The 21886-nt window shown below is 31.0% G+C and overlaps 1 protein-coding gene across 7 annotated transcripts in view; it reads left to right on the forward strand.

Annotated features, from left to right (window-relative positions):
- Positions 1-21886, forward strand: part of Iml1 (GATOR complex protein Iml1) — a 283312-nt gene that overhangs the window by 210856 nt on the left and 50570 nt on the right. For all 7 annotated transcript variants that reach the window (XM_085810857.1, XM_085810858.1, XM_085810852.1 and 4 more), the window contains 4 exons: positions 2225-2431; positions 13839-13903; positions 14001-14075; positions 20228-20357. In XM_085810857.1, the coding sequence (XP_085666983.1) occupies positions 2225-2431; positions 13839-13903; positions 14001-14075; positions 20228-20357 (477 nt within the window). The remainder of the gene's footprint in view (positions 1-2224; positions 2432-13838; positions 13904-14000; positions 14076-20227; positions 20358-21886) is intronic.

Raw genomic sequence — 21886 nt, forward strand, 5'->3', positions numbered from 1 at the left:
AATTCAAGCGGTCAGACACAATTTCGAACAAAAAAGTACGTGAAATTTGTGGAAATGCCTCTGAAAGAGTTGTCATTGTGAAGCGTATGTTCTCATGAATTGCTTCATCAACTTTCCTTACCAAATCATCGGTGACGACAGAAGGCCGACCACTCCGAGCCTTAGCGTGGACATTTGTTGGACCTGCATTAAACATTCTTACCCACTTTCACACCATTCCATCACTTATTGCATATTCACCATAAACTTCTGTCACTTGACGATAAATTTCGGCCGGTTTAACATTCCTCGCGTTCAAAAATTTAATCAGGGCACAAATCTCACAGTCAGCGGGAGAACTAATTGTCCTAAACATTTTGAATGTGCACAGCAAACTGAAAACACAACATAGAGCAACCAAAATGGCGACAATTGAAAGTCAGTGAACAAGAAAGACTAGTGCGCATGCACGGGACGCCTACCACAGCACTGTGATAGCGCTAGAATGAAACAGTACTTAGTTTCCGAATACGCTACGTATTTAAGAATAATGAAACTTTAATGGATAAGGTAAAAAACCTTTACACAAATTACATAAGGGATGAAAACTAGGTAATCAATATTTTAAGATGTTAATGAAAAGTTTCAGTTGTAAGTTATGAACTTCACAGTTCCTGTGTGTTATTAATATCTGCCTTAAGATATTTTGCTCTGATGAAGTCTTAAATTCAGCTAATGTTCGGTTTCAGTACTTTTGATTTTTTTGAGTGAAAGTGTAATTCTAGCCAGAATGCACTGGAACTTTAAATGAAGGAGATTCCACTGTATTGAATTGCAATATTAATGGACAATTTTAATACCATTTTTTGTTCAGCAGTTAGTAAAATTGATATTGGTACTAGATATAGAATGAAGGCTCACTTTTTCTGGCAAGAGGAAGAATGGAAACATTTTTGCAACCAAGGAAGATAATCTTCTTTTCAAAATCATGAGAAGCTTTTATAAGTTAAATTAACTTGGTCAGAATGCCTTCAAGTGGATTAGAAGCCAAAATAAAAATGCACTTATATCTCTGTGATGAATGTTTATAAAAATAATTAGTTTTCCTTCATTCCCGTGGTCTGTACAGTAGTTAGTGAAAGCTGACTGCTAATCTGAATTGTAGGTTGAAGGTTTAATCCTGTACAAGACTTGGTTATTTATGTGTCCTTTCAGCGTCTTGCAAGTGTAATATCGAACCACCCCTTCTAAGATCTCGTCTTCTTGGCTATGATACAAAATATCTAGATCTCAAAGTTTAACCTGGCAACTTCTCAAACTGGCAGAAAGAGTAATACAACAAGGAAAGGGTGTAAAAAAGCCTTTTTTATTGATCACAACTCTTTAACAAAAAGGCACAGACTGTGTGCTGAAAAAAGTGTATACATAACAGTTTTCAATTACTCAGGTCCTCATATCAATGTTCAGTTTTCTTAAGAAGGTTTACAATTTTTTTAATCTCTCTATTATTAATGTTTTGTGTGTTTATTTATTAGATATCACGTTCTTAGCACTTGCACCACATGAAATTTAATTCAACAGTAAAATCTTAAAAACAGCATTTCTTTAGAATTTCCGATATACAGTCTTGCACATTGGAGATAAAAATATTTTATTCCATACAGTAATGCCACAGTTCACTTTGAAATCATTGAGTTTGTTAATCAAAAATTCATTAAAGTTTTTTATAATATGAAATAGATTATGAAACAAATTCAAAATTTAGGCTTCTAGGTGCCCATGATCAGGGGGAAGATTACGTTATTCAAAATTTGACAGCTCTAGATACCATTGTTTTTTCATAGTGCAAGAAAAATAGATATATTTATACAGATTCTTCATTACTTTATTTCTTTAAATATAATACATGTGGTAATATTTGGTAGCACCAATTTGAAAAGGGACACAGCACATTTAAGTGTTTCGACACAAAATGCCGTTTTGAGACTAATATCCCATTCAGGACTAACATCTCTTTTGGAGTAAAAATTATTAATTTTCTATATGTTCTGTTAAAGAAGCTTATTTTAATTTTTAATGATGCTGTGCCATGTTGAATCAATATATTTTATTTTTTACAATCCATTTTAAATGTATTTTTCAAAATAAAATTAATTATATGAGGATATAGAGTGAAGTGAACTGTGAATAATTTTCTCTCAAACATGTCAGAAAAATAATAATTTATTAAGATATATCTGTTTAGCTTGCATCTTTAAATCTTCCACGTCGATCAAGCTTTGGCCATGCAAGTCTCAGTTCGACTGGAATATCATCTGTGCGAGAGAGAGTGGGTAGTAATCGTATTCATGATCGTCCCAGGATGCGTAGCAATTCTGCAAGAATGGGAGCACGACCAGAACCAGTCATTCCATCTGGCCGTGTATCACCAGCAACTGAAGCTGATGGAAGGGTTTGTTAAGATCTCTACTGAATTTTCATTTAGAAATTTAACTATTATTTAATATTTAAACTGTATCAAGTAGTGAGGTAGTTATATTATGTTTAAAGTAATCATTACTTTGAAAAATAAATCAAATTCATTATGGATATTTGAAGTCCATAACTTTTTTTTTCCCATTTTTTTAATGAATTATATTTTTTAACACCTTTTTTTAGTCATGCTGCTTTAAGCATGATGTAACTTTTTCTATCATACTATCCAATATATTATGATTATTTCTATCATCTTTTTCTATCATAGCATCCAATATATTATGATTTTAAAGATTCTCAACAATTACATTTTGGTATATTACTTATTATGTTCTGTAAGCCTCAGAACTTGCAGGAGATTCTTCCTTTTCTGAAATTAAACCATCTTAAAACCTGAATTTTCTCTTTCAATCTGAAGAAAAATTAATCATTAATTTAAGAGAAAAACCTATTTTCTGGTTATAATTTCAAAATGCCCCTGCAATTTTGATCATGCCTTTCCTCAACATGTGTTACTTTAATCACATGCGCATATTCCAAGATATATAAAAAGTGCTGGTAGAGATATCATTGGCATTTACTTTTTTGAAAAAAATAAGAGGCACCATTAAAAAATAACATATTCATCTCAAAATTTTGTATTTCATTTCTTCATACCAAGTATGCAAATGATTAAATTTTTAATGCCAGTGAAAGTTAACTTCAGTCATAGCATGGATTTCTACTGCACAACTAGCATCATGTAAAACAGATAACAATTGCGGATGGTTTATATTTTCTCATCATCAACATTCCAGTTGCCTGGAGACACAGTCAATAATTCTGCATGTAGATACCTTTCCTGTTAGGGAAAATAGTCTATAAGTACTTTGCCAAAGTTAATTAATCAACCAATTATCTGATTAATTTTGCTGCCGTAACTGTCAAATGTAGCAGATTTTGTTTACATTTTTGTGTGTTATTTTTATAAGCAGAAATTGTTTTGAATACTATTTGAAAAAAAAAAAATCTAATAAAAATTGTACAGATATTTTAAGAGTAAGCAATGGAAGCATTCTTATTTTTATATGAATCATAAAATAAATTTTGTGTCTTATATGTTAGATTTAAGGTCAGAAAGTTGTCTTCCTTGTGATGATGATGTGAATTTTGTTATGATTCAATAATTTTATACTTGCTCTATATCTGGAGTTTTATAATAGTTAATGTCAGTCATAGATGGATAACGTCAAGCTATTAATTTCACCTGAAATTTCATTTGATATTTTTTCTAGCAGTCTTCCAATATTAAGTTATGATCCCATAAGTCTCCCTTGCCTTTTGGTTTGACTAAATTTAATCATGACTGAATGTTTAGGTTAGTTTGAATACAGCAAAGCACATGAGGGCTATCTAAGAGAAAGGATACTTTTGCAGCAGATTTTTTGAGGGAAAATAGCTCATATTTATGTTACAAATGGAAAAAACCAACCACGGAGCCAGCCCATTTGCCTGGGCTCAAACGTGACCTTCGAGAGGGAGAAGGCCATGACACTTAATAAACATGGCGGAGATTTCCGTCCGATGTTATCATCGGAAAGTCATCTGGATTTTTAAATTTTCATCGTAAATATAACTTTATCATGTTCCTTAGTTAATTAAAATAGCTTAAAGAAAGGAGGCTTTATATACATACATACTTTTTAAGCTTTTTACAGATATTTTAATTAACTTTGTGCATAAATATAATTGAAAGAACCAAAAAACAAACGAACATTTTACAAAAATTTAAACGCTGATTGAAAATTGCCACTTTCATGATAAATTGGAAAAGGGTTCTTAAGATAATAATTAATATGTTACCTAGGCTCAAGTATTAATTTATTCGCGTTTCAGAGCAAAATATGTAACCATCAGCTTCTATATCTCCAGCGTATGTAAATGAAATACTATATAAATTTGCTAATAAATGTGATAAAAAATATTTCATATAAGAAACATACCTAAATCTTATAACAAAAAAGCCTTCCAACATTTATATAGGAAATGAAATAACCTAACAAACAACATGCACAACTGGCAATAAAAAAATAATAATAAGCATATAAATGATAATCATAGTTCCCATTATCCTAAAATTTAGAAACTAAAAATATATACATATAAATATGTATATATGTGTATATACACCTGCATATGATTGAAAGAAATGGTACTAAGAAACATCAGCATTACTACTAAACATTGTAATCCATAATTATTGCATTTTTAAGTCATATAATATTTTTAAAACATTAAATTTTACATTGAGTGCAAATTGCATTTCTGTTATTTTTCTCTTTGAATTTGTAGTATATCTCTTGGTATGAGTACGAATGTTACAAGTTATGTTTTTTCATTATTACATTTGAATACATTCCATTTTCATTGTTAATTTTTGTACATGCTTGTGATAGCAATAAAATTCAAGATGAAAGAGAAAAAACTTTTTATTGTGTGCTATTTAATGAAGAGCAGATTTAAATGTGCAGTTCTTACTATTGTGTATATTATTCAAATCATTTCTGTGTAGTATACAAGGGAAAGTACCCAAAGGAATGTTATTGATTTGAAAAAATGAATAAAATGGCCGTGAGAACCTGCCATTGTCTAAAACAAGTGTATATAATTATATTTACATATGATCGAAAGAAATTGTGTTAAAAATCATCGGCATATCTACTAATTATTGTACTTTTAACAGCTTGCTATTTAAAAAACACTAAATGATTTTTTATTTTTAATTGGAAATAGTAGTTCTGTTACTTTTTTCTGGTAACTTTCAAACACTGCATAGTTTATGTGTTTTTTAAAATATTGCCACATACAATAAATATGTCAACATACACTATTTAAAAATATTTAGAATGTTTTTTTAATATTTTAAAATAGTGTGTGTTGTTTGTTAGGTTATCTCATTTCAAATATGAATGTTGGAAGGCTTTTTTTCTATAAGATTTAGGTATGTAATATATTTATCACATTTATTAGCTAAGTTATATAGCATTTCATTTACATATGCTGGAGATATAGAAGTTGATGGTTATATTATTTTGCTCTGAAACGCGAATAAATTAATAACCCTTCCCAATTTATCATGACAGTGACAATTTTCAATCAGCGTTTAAATTTTTGTAAAATGTTCTTTTTTTTCAGTTCATTCAATTATACTAATGCACAAAGTTAATTAAAATATTTGTAAAAAGCTTGAAAAGTGTGTATGTATATAAAGCCTCCTTTCTTTCAGCTATTTTAATGAACTAAGCAACATGATAAAGTTATATTTCCGACGAAAATTTAAAAATCCGAATGACTTTCCGACGATAACATCGGACGGAAAGCTCCGCCGTGTTTATTAGTGTCATGGCCTTCTCCCTCTCGAAGGTCACGGCTCAAACCCCCAACAAGATACCAGAATTCAAGCATGTCTTAATGAATTTTATACATTGTATGGATAGTATCTTAACTTAGAGCATATCATTCAACTGTGTTTATAATGTCTGTATGTACTTAGGAAGAGACATATTTATTTTTGATGCTTTCAAAAGTTAGTTTTATACAGTAGTAACCTCCTGTAAGGGGAAATTCTTTTGGTCTGGGTCCGTTTGAATAGGGACCATAATTTATGTACATCTTATTAAGGGAACTTTTGAAAAAAACTTTCAAAAATAAAGTAGAGATAGAGAAATAAATAAAAATAGAAATACTCTTTGTTAGTAATCTTTTGAAGTTTCAAAGATAAGTTTGTGCTCAGTGAAAGGTAGTTTTATTGCAAGGGAACAGTAAAGTGAGAAGTTATCATTCTCTTTTGAAAATGGCTTTTCAGTGAGAAAAAGGAGAACAATACATTGGTAAAAAGCAAACAGTGGTGCAGTGAAAAGGATATTTCACATTCATAAAATTTAAAGTTAAATTATTTTTGCTACAGTTCGTAGTACGTGGAAGAAAACAGTATTAGCATGTTGTAAGGCAATCCGAGACAGGGACCAGAGGGAAAGAAATGGTAGTGAGATGACTGAACCATCTGCCAAGTACATGGATCTCGCAGTGTGAATAGAATGAAAATTTCCATCATTTGTAGTTTGGACTGGAGAGCAAAAGAAGTACTTGTGTTAGTTTTGTACTTGTGTGTGTTACTTTTTTATCTGGCGTGGCTTCAAAAAGGAAAAGATTAACATTAAAACAAAAAGTTAATGTAATTCATGTAGCAGAAATTTAAAAACTTAGTTTGAGAGATTTTAGGGGAGAAATCTGGAATAAGTAAAAACATAGTAAGTAATGTTCTGAAGTATAGAGAAGAAATAAGAATATTATGAATTACTTATTCAAATCAACATTCCAAAATCGTAAAATTTAGAAAAATTAAACTGTGTGAATGTAATGTTCAAATGGTTTAGTTCTGCAAGAGCGAACAGTATTCCTGTAAGTGGATTATTATTGCAAGAAAAAGCAAAAGAACTTTCAGGACTACAGAACTTCAAAGCATTAAATGGTTGGTTAGAAAAATTTAAGCAAAGACATAACGTTACTTTTAAGACTATTTGGGATGAAGAAAAATCAATAGATGTACAACATGTAACAGACCGGATAAAAAAAGATGAATCAAAATGAAATTTGTGAATAATTTGATGATAAAATCTGCTTTATTAATGACAATATGGGTAAGCTACATCCAGTCAAAACATTACTTGATGGCGGCAGTACTTCATCTTTTATAAGCAGAGACTTTGCCAATAGACTTCATCTCCACTCAAATAAGGTAAACATTGCAATTTCTGGATTAAATGATTCCTTGTTTACAATTTGATCGAGAGTGTCAGCATGCATTAGTTATAAAGATAAAAGTTGCATAAGACATTTAGACCTATTAGTGGTACCAAAAGTCACACAAGATTTGATTCCTTCAAGTAAAATTGATATTAAAATGCAAGAATTTTGTAACATAAAATTCGCTGATGAGAATTTTAATGTTCCAGAACGTTTAGAGATGCTTTTAGGAGCTGAGGTCTTCTTTGAAATATTAAAGTCTGAACAGATTCCCTACGAAAAATCGAGTCTTATTTTGCAGAACAGTGTATTTTGGTTTATTGTCTCGGAAAGTGTTACATCAAAAGAACAGAACCACGTACGTTGTGGGTTAATGAAAACAGTGGAGCAAATAATGAGAAACTTTTGGGAAATAGAGAATGTTGAATCAGCCATTCCAAAAAATAAAGGAACAACAATATGTGAAGAACACTATCGGCAAACTCATAAGGGGAATGAAGAAGGGAGATACATTGTAACAATGCCACTAAAGGAAGGTTCTATTTGCTTAGAAAATTCAAAAGATTTTCCCCCTTGAAAGGTTAAATTCCGTATGGAAAAGATTAGTTAAAGACCCTGAATATTTAAGTCTGTATCAAGATTTTTTAAAGGAGTAAGAAGAGCTAGGGCATATGACTGAGGTTAAAGAGAAAATTAAGCTTAGGTTTGTGTACTATATGCCACATCAGGGTGTATATCGTCCTCAAAAAACAACAACTAAATTGAGAACAGTGTTTAATGCATCATGTTTAACATCAAATGGAATTTCGTTAAATTCTTTACAATGTAATGAAGGAGTTATTCAAGAAGATCTCTTTTCAGTCATGCTTAGATTTCGAAAATACCCATTTGCATTTACAGCAGATAGTAAAAGAATGTATAGAATGATTGAAATTAACCCTTAATAGAGATGTTTGCAGCGAATCCTGTGGAAAAAAGAAAGTGATGCACCTGTGAAAAATCTACGAGCTTAATGCTGTGACTTCTGGTACAGTTAGTGTGCCATATTTAGCTATGAGAACTCTTAACCAATTGTCAATTGATGAAGGTCCACAATTTCCATTAGCTGCACCAGTCTTAAAAACTTTTTATATAAGTGATGTGAAAATTTCAAAACAGATTATGTGCTTAGTGGTGCGGAATCTTTGAATATAGCTAAGGAGCTTAAATTAGTTAACTAACTTTTATGCAGGTAACTGCATCAATTTATTTGCTGCATTAGGATCACTGGTGTCATGACAATTTTAAATGTATTTTTGTGTCACCAACACTGAATGTATTTTGTATTTTCATCATTAGTGTCATGACAATTTTAAATGTATTTTTGTGTCACCAACACTGAATGTATTTTGTATTTTCATTGTATAGTATTGTATAGCATCTACTATATCGTATTGTATTGTGGTATTGTATCTACTGTATCGTATTGTATAGTATTGTATAGTATCTTATATCAGTTGGCCTTTAGTACAGGTTAAATATGTTAATTTTTTTGTATTGTATTGTAATATTGTATAGTATGGTATCCTATATTCGTTAACTTTTATGCAGGTTAAATATGTTATTTTTATTCCTCATAATCGTATAACTAACCTTATTGCATGTTTTTCCCTCAATACCACGTGATCAATTGTATTGTACCGCTATTGCATTCTGTTACTAAGTGTGGTACGAGTCCTGTACCATAATTGGTAGTAACCAATGTATCAACCTTTGTATATCTTAAACGCAGTTGCATGCTAAATATATTTTGTATAACATATTCCTTTTTCCTAACTATTGCTGTACTATAGGGATTGAATGCGTACCGAGATCAAATTATATTGTACGCTACCTACTTCTTCTGTATCACATCACTACTTGCGGTATTGTAACATGACTTTGAGCCCACCAGCGGCCGAGCGATAAAATTGCTGAACACTGGTAGTTCGGTCTGAGGTTCGAATCCCGCGAACGGGCTGGCTGCATGGGCGTTTTTGTGGTTTTGCCCATGTGTAACGTGTATACGAGCCAGTTTCCCTTAGAAAGTCCTCCCTCTTAGGCAGATAGCCCTCGAGACTTTGCCATAATCACACACACACAGTAACATTACTTTGTCATAGCGAATATCTAGTTTATTACACTGACTTTCAATATGTTGCTTTGTCAAATATATGTACTTGGCTATGCAATGTATCCCGATCTAGTTGTTAGTCTTGAATTAAGTCGAATTCTGAATGCTTTACGCATTTCCCATGTATCAGTACTTCCAGTCACACACTGATGGCTATTGTATTCTTTTATTTTTATTTCTTTTGGTATATCCTCTGTGTATTGCTGTAATCATTTACATTCATTATGTCACTATGTTCTCTGTTTTTATGTTATATTGTCATTAAGTCTAATTCTACTGTCTATATTTTACTCATTGTATATTATTGGGCTGCCCAACATCAGACTGTACTTTAGCTTATGTATATTCTATATTTGTATGTATTACACCTTTGTAAAATTTTTGCTTATTGTCAAAACTCGGCCTTGTTTGGCCCTGTATGCTTTTGTTATTTTATTTAATAAATGTGGGGCCTGGGCAGTTGTTGGGACTGTCTTTCATGGGCATTTGGTCTGTTGGACTGCCCCCGGGTTGAATTTGGCTCTTGAGTTTGGGTGCCCGGTGCGTGGCATCTTGTGATTCCTCTTTAGGCTCTAGATATAGGTGGACGTGGTGCTATACCGATTAGCCTTTTGGTAAAGGGACGTGCCCACGTCCTCCGTTGCTTATCGCTTATCGCTTAAGGAGCTTAAATCTCAGTTAACTGCAATACTGAAGAGTGCAGGAACGACACTTTGCAAGAGGTGCAGTAATTGTGCTGAACTTGCGGAAGATGATCACACCTATCCCTTTCCTAATGAAGAATCTACAACACTCGGGAGTGTCCTGGAGGTCTAGGAAAGACTCTTTCAGTTTTGGAGTGAAACTCGATAATGACATAGTTGTTACTTAATGACAGATATTGTCCACAATTGCAAGATTGTTTGACCCAATTGGTTTACTAGGACCAATCATAAGTAAAGCCAAAATGTTCCTCCTACAGTTGTGGTTGTGGAATCCGGATGAACCACTACCAAAAAAGGAAGCTGATGAATGGAAGAAGTTCTCTACTGAATTGGAAGTTATAAGTAAAATAAAAGTTAAAAGGTTTATCCTTACTGCAGAAGTAGACCATGTGGAACTTCATGGATTTGCAGATGCCTCTGGGTAGCATACGAAGCAGGCAACCTTAGAGACAAGGCTAGTGACTAGTAAACCCAGATCTCGCATATTAAATGAATTACTATTCTGAGACTGGAGCTTTATGCAGCAGTCTTACTTGCAAGATTAATTGTTAAGAGTAATATCTGCATTAGAGATTCCTGTGAACAAAGTGTATCTATGGAGTGATTTCATGATTGTACTTTCGTGGATACAAAGGGAGCCTTATTAGTTGAATAGTTTTGTTGCAAATCGAATGGCAACAATTCAAGAGTTGACTAATAATTATCAGTGGCGTCATGTGTCATCAAAGAAAAATCTGAGTGATCTTATATCCCAAGGTTTGTACCCAAGTAAACTTCTACAAAATAATATGTTGTGGAAAGGCTCTCTGTTCCAGAGAAACGATGAGTATCCAAATAAAAAGATTCCGGAGGAAGTCATTATGAAGGACTTTCCAGATGAACTTAGAATCCTTAGTGACTCTAATATTTTTCTTAATGTAAAAGCTAACCATTTCATTGAGGATTTCTTAAATTTAAGTAACAATTACAGTAAAATTATTTGTGTTTTAAGTTTTATTTTTAGGGTTTGTAAACAACTGCAAAGGAAAGGACAAAGTTTCCGGTCTTCTTCAGAGTATTGAATTAAAATTTGCTGAACTTATTAAGATGATTCAAAATATTTAACTTAAAAAAGAAATCTCGAGCTTTCAAAAGGAGGGTAAGGCACCTCCAGATAGTAAGGTAAGATGTATTTTTCCATTTTTAGATCAGTATGGAATTTTATGAGTTAAAGGCAGATTAGCTAATTGTAAGTTGAATTTTGAGAGAAAATTTCTAATAATCTTACCAAAAATCATAAGTTGACTATTCTAATTATTGTGATGTTTCATAAGAAATACATGCATATTGGCTGTCTGTTGTTAGACAAGGGTTTTGGCCCTTGAATGGGCACAACATTTGCAGAAAAATAGTACATAAGTGAGTCGTATGCTTCAAAGCCAAACCAGTGCCCTGTCGACAACTTATGGGTCAACTCCCTCAAGAAAGAGTCAGCCCGAATTTTCCTTTCAATTGCGTTGGAGTAGATTCCCCCCCCCCCTTATTTTATAAAATACCAACCAGAGAAAAGATCGCGTTAACAAAGTGTATGTGTGCATTTTCGTTTGTTTTGTTACCAAAGCTTGCCATCTTGAGTTGGTAACAGACCTGTCTAGTCAAGCATTTATTGCAACCTTAAAGCATTTTTTCAGAGAAGAGGCAAGTGTGCATGCATATTTTCAGATAACATAACCAATTTTGTTGGTAGTAACAGAGAATTGAAGAAATAAGCTAGTCAGCAAACCAGATGATGAATTAAGTAATTATTTATCGAGTGAGAGTATTGATTGGTCTTTCATTTACCCTAGAGCTCCCCATCATGGAGGTCTTTGGGAGGCAGGTGTCAAATCTGTTAAGTTTCATTTGAAACATGTGGTAGGTAATTTTAAAACTAACCTATGAGGAGTTTCTTACAGTAATTATTCAAATTGAAGGGATCTTAAATTCTATACCCTTGGATCCTTTATCATTTAAACCAGAGGACTTTGATATCTTGACACCAGGCCATTTCCTGATAGGCAAACGTATCACTGCTGTTGCAGAACCTAATATTTTAAACGTTAATGATAATAGATTAAAGAGCTGGTAAAAATTGACTAAAATCTAGCAAACAACATGGGAGTACTGGAAAAATAACTATTTGAGTGCAATGCAAGGAGGAACTAAATGTTTCTTTGAAAGGGAAAATATCAAAGTTGGAATTGTGGTAATTTTAAAGACTGATAATATTCCTGTATGTAACTGGCCTCTTGGCAGAATCGTAGAGATATTTTTAGGTAAAGACAATAAGATTAGAGTAGTTTCAGTAAAAACGAAAAACGGTATTTTTAAGAGATCAATTAATAAAGTTTGTGTTTTACCTATGCCAAATTAAAGTAAAATTATGTTTGTAATTAATTAATATGTGTTCTTATTATAGTAGTTGATGTTTACAATTACTTACCTGTATTTTGTATTGTGACACTGTGTAAAATTTTCATTGTTAAGATTTACAATTTTGAATGATTACATCATGTCAAGACAGGCAGTATGTTGAATCTGCGTGTGCATCTATATTTGCGTCTTAGCATGCGCCTTGAGCTCTTAGAGTTTGTTACATGAGAATGGGAGTTAAGAGTCTCTGAAAAAATTTGTGGCTTCGAGTTGCCATGAACGGTGTAAAATTGAGAATAAAGTGTTACTTAAAATTACAGTCCACGAGTTCCGAGTCTATTATATTGCAAGTGCATGTGTGCAACAAGTGTTTTTTTTACCTAATGCTACATCAATATTATGGTCTTTCGAACAAGGTACAACCAGAAGCTACAAAGTTCTTAACAGAACATTGTTTTTACACCGTGTATTTCATCAAGCTGCTTGCAAAAACAGCAATCTGCCTGTGAAATGTGTCAATGTATTGAATGCCATCCAGTGAATAACAGAGACTGTTAAATCTATATCACAAAGTTGTATTCAGCATTATTTTAAGAAAACAGGCTCTGAATTTCTAGTTTCGAGTGCCCTCAGTGAAAACGCTACTACTACTACTACTACTACTACTTTGATGAAAACAAATTGTTCGAACTCGTCCAGATCAGTGGCAGTGCTAAATGACAAGAACTTTAGAAATCTCTGAAAACTTGTGTACTGAAGATACCAAAAATAACTTAAAATATTTTATTTCAATTGTAGTTGATGATGTGAGCTTTAACAAAAATAACTTGAAAAGCAGTGAGGAAGACAAAGAAGAGCTGAAAGAAAATCGTGACATAAGCTATATGGAGGCCTTAAACTACACCTCCCAATTAAAAAAAATCTTGATAAATGTTGGTAACAGTGAAGGACTTAAGATTAGCAGGACTTTAAAATCCACTTGGAAAAAAAATGCCTGCTGCACAGATTTACAAATATTCTTGTGTAATGGTTTATTTTCAATAAATTTCTCTAAGTACAAAACTCAATTATTTGTTTTATGCACTTTTGTAATAATTAAACTTCTTAATTCAGAATGTTTATTTTTCATTAACTTCAAGTAAACATATGTGATTATGTTACATATTTATATATCACTTGACTAAAGCGTGATACAGCCTGAATTTCTAATCGAATTACATTTTTTTAGTGTGTACCCTCTGAAGAAGGGACACCTCTATTTAAGGGACAAAATGTCTGGTCCAGTAGGTGTCCTTTATTGGGAGATATTACTGTATATTTAATATGTTTGCTTATGTTGAAAATTTTTTCAGATAACTATTCCAAAATCTGATGTTTCTTTAGCCCCAATAACTGGAGGAGAAAATCTCGAAGACAAGTATGATGTACCTTTTTTTTTTAGTCTCAAATAATTCTTGTCATTGCTTTTGTTGTACAGTTTATTTATTTATTTTTTAAATGTTTTAAATTATTAGTTTTCCTTCTGAGCTGAAGAAATTAAATGAAGCATCAAATGATATTGAAATAATCCAAGCTATGAAGCATACTCAGTGAGTGTTTTCCTTAACAACTTTTGATGTTCTTCTTTTGCTCTTAATCATCTGAAAATAATAACATAAAATTTGTGTCCATTTATCCTACTGAGTTTTTTATTCTAATTAAGTTTAACTATAATATGATGTAAACTGTTATTTTTTAGTCTGAAAGCACAATACATAGCATTCAAACAATATTTTATTAATTAACTAATGATATAAATTTTATATAAAAATTATCAATTAAATGCCTTATAAATTACATCAAATGAGTGTATTATCAAAAAAGAATGAAAACTTGCAATTATTAAAAATATGTATTTCTAAAAGTCTATATATATATTTCTAAAAGATATTGCCAGATTGGCAATTGGTTGGTTCTTTATTCCTTTAATTTCTTCTGTGAAACTTACTTGTCTTACATTTACTTTCTAGTGCTCTTCTAAGGAGATATGCAATTTTAATCATGAATGCTATTTTTATTTATAAGATTGTGGGATAAATAAATGCTTGAAGTTTATAGTGTAGGATAATTTAAAGTATTTATATGTCTGAATGTGATACATAAAAACATGAAAGCATTCATTTGTAAATAAATATTGGTAGGCAGGTAGTTTTAATGTGACGCATTAGATTTGTTAATCATTGATTTCCATCAAGGACATTTTCCAGCATGCATTAACTGTAATGCTACAGCTCAGCTGTTTTTATTAAAAAATTATAGGAACCATGGGCCAAATTTCACTTGCAGTATCAATTTAATGTTCTTCCTGTTTTAACTTTAATATCCATCAGTTTTCATGCATGAGATTTATTCATGATGTCTAAATTCTTGTACATGCATTAGTATTTATTGAGCTTGGCCTCTATTTGGTCTATTTTTGTTCTATCATATTACATTAAGATAATGCAACCCAGTAACACACTCACTTAATATCTTGAGCTATGTATTTTACACAAAAATTATTATGTATGCAATTCAGTATTCTGCATTTATGGTATTAGAATTAAAAATTTTGTAAACCAAATTTACTTAAAGAAAATTTCAGTAAATTTACTTAGATGATATATTACCATAAATCACTCAATTTTGGCAATCAACATATACTTAAAATATCCTTGGTATATACCAGAACAGTCAACATTATTGTTTTCCTTGCATATATAATTTTTAATGTTGATTGATTACGACAATATATGATGTAACTCGAGATGTTTTCTGTAATATAAATAACTGTAAAAACATTTTCTATGCACCTACCTACTTTACCTCATAATTAGTTTATTCATGTCTATGTAATCTAACTATATATGTGTGTACGTGTGTGTGTTTCATATGCAAGATAGATAAGTGCTGGGGAAGACCATAATTTCTAGGGAGGATCATTTATAGCAAGTTACTTTGGAAGTGTTATTTGTGGGTAGTTCAGAAAACTTATTTGTGGGTAGTCTCAATCATTAAAAAATAATAATAATAACCAATTAATATGTAATTTTTTTCTTTGCTCAAAAAAGTAATTCGCAAAGTAGATTTTCACTAAGCAACTAAATAACAATGCTAATATTAAACGTATTCAAAAAGGAAATATTTTTCTAGTGATAGTTTTCTAAAGATATTGTATTTAAGCTCTAATTAATTATTCTGTCATTTGAAAATTTAATTGCAATAGCTCTTGTCGTTTTCCTTATTGTTGATTACTTTGATATATCAGTCATATTATTGTCTTTCAGTAAAAATCTCATCTATATATTTTAATAAGTATATTATTATTATATAAAAAATGTTACCTATTGGGATTTTATCTACATACACTTATTTCTAGTCTGTGTGTACCAGTTATGAGTAGTACTCTTGATTATCCAGATGTGGATTGTCTGGTTTACTGATTATTCATGCATGACAGTGCCCACTCACAAGTCTGAGCATATTCTACAAACTATTGGATTACATCTGTAGGTTTTGTTTCAGTGATTATCTCATACAATTTGTTCTGCTTGTGCATAGTTGAAGGTATTGTTTTGATTAATCACTGAGATTTTTTTGTTTCATACGTATTTTCGTGCATATTTTCTTTTCATTCTTTTAGAAATTCACTGACAACTTAAAAGAATGAATAAAAGCATGCTGTAAGTACTAAGTGCAAGAAAATTGTTTTAACATTAAAACAGAAACTGGCATTAATTGAAAGGTTTGAACACGGCAAATCAATAATAAACCTTGTCGGAGAACATGAAATTGACACACTAACTGTTCGTGATTTTGTCATGTGTCACAAGAACAGAAGAAGCAAAGAGTGGCACTAAAAATATAAGCAGAGATGATATCAACAATTACATTAGTCTCAAGACAGCAGTGACTTTTATTGAAACTATGTTGGATTCAATCACCCAAAGAGAATTCAGATACAATGATTAAATACAGGGTTCGTACGATCCTTAAGAGTCCTTAAGTTTTTAGGAATCGATTTTTGGTCCTTAAAAGTCCTTAATTTTGGCCAAAATCAGCAGAAGGTCCTTAATTTTAATCATCTGAAATTTCTGTCTGTTTTTACGACTGCCATTTTGAGTGTGAATTAACATTTTGGAGGAATATTTTTGGCGATTGACTGATGCATATATGGTTATCTTTTGAATGGGTTCATGAGTTATAATTTGTTTCTATTTCTAATATAAATGATGAGATACTTGAGTTTCTAAGCAAGAAATGAAACATAAGCATTTTGAAATTAATTTTCTTTAATAAAGAGAGCTCTTAAAAAACGTTTCGCTTTCAGGGATGTGAATTCTTTTTTTAAACGGTTCTAAATTTGGCGACTTTTCAACATTTTAGCAATTCTGAGATCAGTTTCTATAGATAATTTTTAAATCCGAGATTTAGGAATTTTTCAACGTTTTTTTTTTTAAACATCCTAACATTAATTAATTTCATTAAAATAATGGTAATATATTGAAATTATATTTAAAAAACAACAATAAAATAAAACATTTTTTTCCCTGTCATAAGTTTTATTTTGGCAACTTATTATACAATATTTTGAATCTGAAAAATAAACAAGGTATAATGCTTGCTATAAAGCACAATTTACAAAAGAGCTTTTAGCAAAAGCAAAATGAGCTATGTAATTAATTAAAAATGTCTTCTTTTTAATTTTTTCATAGTAAAGTATTAGTTTTCATAGTAAAGTATTTCATAGTAGAGTATTTCCCATATGATTGCCTCAGAATATTCAAAATTCTCAGAATATGCATCAGTTTTCTCTATAAAATTAATTTTGTACTTTTTCCCTCCTTCTTTTTTTCCAAAATATTTCTGCCTTTTTGCTTTTACAGAATTGGTACAGATAATTTTTCTTTAGGATTTTAGACATTGCAGCTTGGAAAGTTTAGAAGGATTTGAAGGCAAGATTTATGGACCCACGATTCTAGGAGATTCGAGAAATATGTGACAAAGTGAAAAATGTCTCCATGGTATCAACACGTAATGGATGTATTTTACAGAAAATGTGCGATGAATTTCTTACTTTTTGGAGAATGTCTGGAAGAACAATGAAAACATAATATTTGAATGTTTTACTTCTGATACTAGAATCTTAACATGTTAATCTTCCCTTTATTTTCTCTACTTTTCACTAGACACAAGCATGGAAAATATCAAAAATGCTTGTAATCTTATTACATGGGCAGGCATTATAGAAAGAGTTTTTTTATTAATAAAGAAATTGAAAACCTGTAATTTAAAACATTCATCTAATATGTCTTAATGCATCATACACATAGCTGGCACTAGGCATTTCCCACCTGATGCAATCTCTGTGGGTCCTAAATTCTGCTGCTTAGTGCTCTTCTAAATTCTGCTTCCAATGCCTGCTCTAAGTTCTAAAAGTATTGCCATTTCTAGATTTTGTTGTTCGGTGTGTCACTAAATTCTAAAAATTCTGCCACATCAGTTCTGTAACCAGCCTTTACCATATATATTTCATATTTCTTCTGAGTGTTCATATTACTAAAATAAAATTAGCCGCATTTTCTGAACATTCTAAATTCATTTAGTGTTTTTTAGAATATCAGAAATCCTTAATTAAATCCAAAAATTCTAAAATGAAAAGGAAACATGTTGAAGAAAGAAACTGAGTATATAAAGAAATTATTCTTCAAAGATATATGCAGTTATTATTATGTAAATTACCCAATTGTTTATGATTTCAGCCTTTACTATAATTTCCCGTTTCTATTTCCTCATATGATAAAGTTACTGAGCCAGATTAAATTTTAATTAAATTGTATAATCTTTGACCTCTATACATTTTTAGTTTGAATTAGACTGCTGTTGTTTAATTTCATCACCGTGAGCTATAATTGATTTTGTTAGCATCAGAACATGCCTTTATACTACTAAGTTCTTTTTAAATAAGAGGCTTATTTAAACCTTTGTCTGATATTGTAGTTACTTTTAGACATAGCAATAATATGCTTCATGTCTGTCGGCGGTTTTGGACTATATAACTTTTACCAGATCAAGTAAACCCTCATAGGTACATTGTGGAGAGGTTGACAAGACATAGCAATAATATGCTTCATGTCTGTCGGCGGTTTTGGACTATATAACTTTTACCAGATCAAGTAAACCCTCATAGGTACATTGTGGAGAGGTTGACAAGTTAGGAGATAAAGCACGCAGAAACTAGGGAGAGCATTCGTTTGCATATTGAAACAAATTTCTAATTTTTAGAAAAGATGCTTAAAGAAAAGGAAATTGATATAAACTAGCCAAAATGTCTGGGAAGGCTTCGAATTAAAATGATGGATAAATATTTTATTGAGTGTTGTTGTTACAAAACATAAATGTTTTGTAGCGTTTAATGTGTAACTATTCTAATATCGTTTAAGAATCAATGTCATAAATTACATGTATTTTAAACTGTGAAATTTTATTAGATTTTGATTTTAATAGGGCTTTTTTTAACAAATATTGTTAAAAAAAAATTATCTCTACATACTAAAGCCAGTTATTGCCTTTCAGTAATACTCACTGTGGTCACAAGATAAAATACGAAAATATAGCAATTCAAGTAAAACTTATTCTTTGCATCTACTGAGACTTAAAATAATACAAAACAACTTATTACCTCTGGTGCTTTAATGCCTTATAAAGTATATTAACTGGGTTACAACCCTTCGAACTCTACATGAAGCTACGACACTAACTGCATCAAACGGAGCCTAACTTTCAACAGTTGCCAACCATGCCTACATCAGGCCTTTCTGGTTTGTTCTAATCAGCGGGTCTCTCTCTAGACAAGCAGCAGCAGTGACAACATTCAGTCTTTTGTTCTGAATCATGCTGATTATGATTTTACTTCTCATTTTAACCTATGCCGTTTGACATAAAATCTACCTGCTAAACCTCTAGACTGACCAAGTATGTGACAAAATTAGACATAAAAAAATCAACATAAAGCTAACTGTTAGTAAAATGTAAATGCCACCTATCTTCTTTCAAATATGACCAACTATTATAAGTGTAAAATATTTAATGGTACTTGATGAATTGCATAAAGGTTATTTTATGCTTAAACTTATTAAATAGTTATGTTCATTAATTCAGGTTTAGTAATACTGCATACTACTTATGGATCTATTTTATTTTTAGGATGATGTTACAAAAGTGAAATTCAGGCTTAGATAATATTTTTAATTTAATTTATTCTGTTCCCATTTGCTCATAGGTCCTTAATCTTTTTCATTAATGGGCCTTAAAAGTCCTTAAAAGTACTTAATTTCTGTGTGCAGAAATGTGTACGAACACTGCAAATAGCAATTCAAAACTTACACAAGGAAATTCAACAAATATTTAAGCTTTCTCAAAAACAAGATTAAATTACTGATTTTTTTTTTTTTTTTTTTTTTTTAAGAAATAAACATACAATGTGTTTGAAAATAAATGGTTTGGATTAAACATGTTTGTTAGTTATCCATGGCCTTCCTACCCAGCATTAGTCTGGATAATCAAGATTACACTGTATATTCTATATGTTATACATGTATATAAATTCTAACTTTTTTATCTAAAATATCACTAAAATGTAGGTTAATATCATGGAATTTTTAAAATTACCTTTTCCTAAAATTTTTAATAAATAGATTAACTATTTAAAAATATTTTTTAGAGAAGGACTGAATTTCCTTTCAAAATCGGGTTGGCCAAGCTGTACTTTTATCAGTGCAGAAGCCGTTGCATGGATTATAGAACATGTGGAAGGAATAAGTTTGGAACAACAGGCTATAAAACTGTTGCAGGTGTGCATTAGCATTTTTATTCAATATAATATACATTGTTTTGTCGTTATTTTAAATCAGGTGGTTCTGTTGGTTTTGTTTTAATTACTAGTTAATGCATAATTATAAATAATTAGTTGCTTTTCCACTTTTTATTTATGAGTTTTCAAATTGTTACATAAAATTTGGGTTTTTTTTTTTTTTTTTTTTTTTTTTTTTTTTTTTTTTAAACCTCAGATTCTGTTATAAGCCAATAAGGCATTAAATGGTTAATCCTGTTCAGCAAGACCAGTATTTATTTAAATGGTTAACCTATTGAAGTAACATACTATTTCATTTAGCTTTGCATTTGATTCAGTGAGTCTGTAAATTTTATCTCAGCATGTTCCATACTAGTAATTGCATTGAAGTGATTTTATTTACATGTTGTATACGTTTCCTTTATCCCAATGAATCTGAGTTATGCCAGAACCAGCATATACCTCAAAGCTAACTTATCGCTTTGTGTAAACAGTCAGGCAACTTATTATCCCAATTTTTTTTCTTTTTTTTTGTTGTTGTTGTTGTTGTGTTCTGGAGATAACTATTAACTCTAAAGAAGGTTTAAAGCAGGGCTGTGGAGTCAGAATCAGAGTCCAGCAGATTTTGGGGTAAAAGGAGTCGGAGCTGGAGTCGCTAAAAACAGGTCGACTCCAACTCTAGTTTTTGTTGGACAGTTTGAATTTGAAATGAAATTAAAATGAATTGAAAAAAAATTAATGATAAGCTGAGTTATTATTTTTATTTATGGACTATATACATTAATAAATAGTTATTTTCTATTTTATTGAAATATTAATAAATAGATATAAGGGAGGAGAATGGATGTGATATTTGCCATTAGTGATTAAATTTATTTATTTAGTTACAAATTTCACTGGTAAATTTAGGTAAGCAGCAATAGCAGCAAGAACTCCCAAAATTGATGTCATTCTTAGGAAGCAAGCAGATTGTTCTCAGAACAACTGGAAAGTTTGTATCAGGACAGTCAAACTACAGACATTTCAATTAAGTCTCCATCATCCTCTTCCAAAGAGGAATTATATTTTGATTAATATTGAAAAGGCTAAGGCAAAGAAATGAAAATAAAGAACCAAGAGCCGTTAGATATAAAAATGAAAAAATACAAACAAGATTTATACACAGCCTTTGAAGAACTTGAGAAATATCTTCTCTAGTTATGCATAATTATCATAATTATTGCTTGCAAGACACCTCTTTTAGACCTTATAAAAAATCTATCCTGAAAAGTTAAAAGAAGTAGCCCTAACAGTAACAGCTCTTCCTCCTACTCAAGTTAGGAAAGACTCTTCTCAGCTCTGAAGTTTATCGAATCATATCTATGGCCCTCCAACAAAGAAAGTCTTGCCGAAGCTATACTGTTTCTTCAAAATAACTAATGCCAGTTTTTCCGTTTCATAATAAATGCTAATTAATATAAATAATTTGCTATGCCATCATTTTTTTTTCTGTAGCATCTATTACTTCTTTTATATTAAAAAAATAAGCTG

This window comes from Stegodyphus dumicola, chromosome 2 (genome assembly GCF_044657685.1).
Source record: "Stegodyphus dumicola isolate Sdum_Otavi_A_Nest chromosome 2, ASM4465768v1".
Lineage (NCBI taxonomy): Eukaryota > Metazoa > Arthropoda > Arachnida > Araneae > Eresidae > Stegodyphus > Stegodyphus dumicola.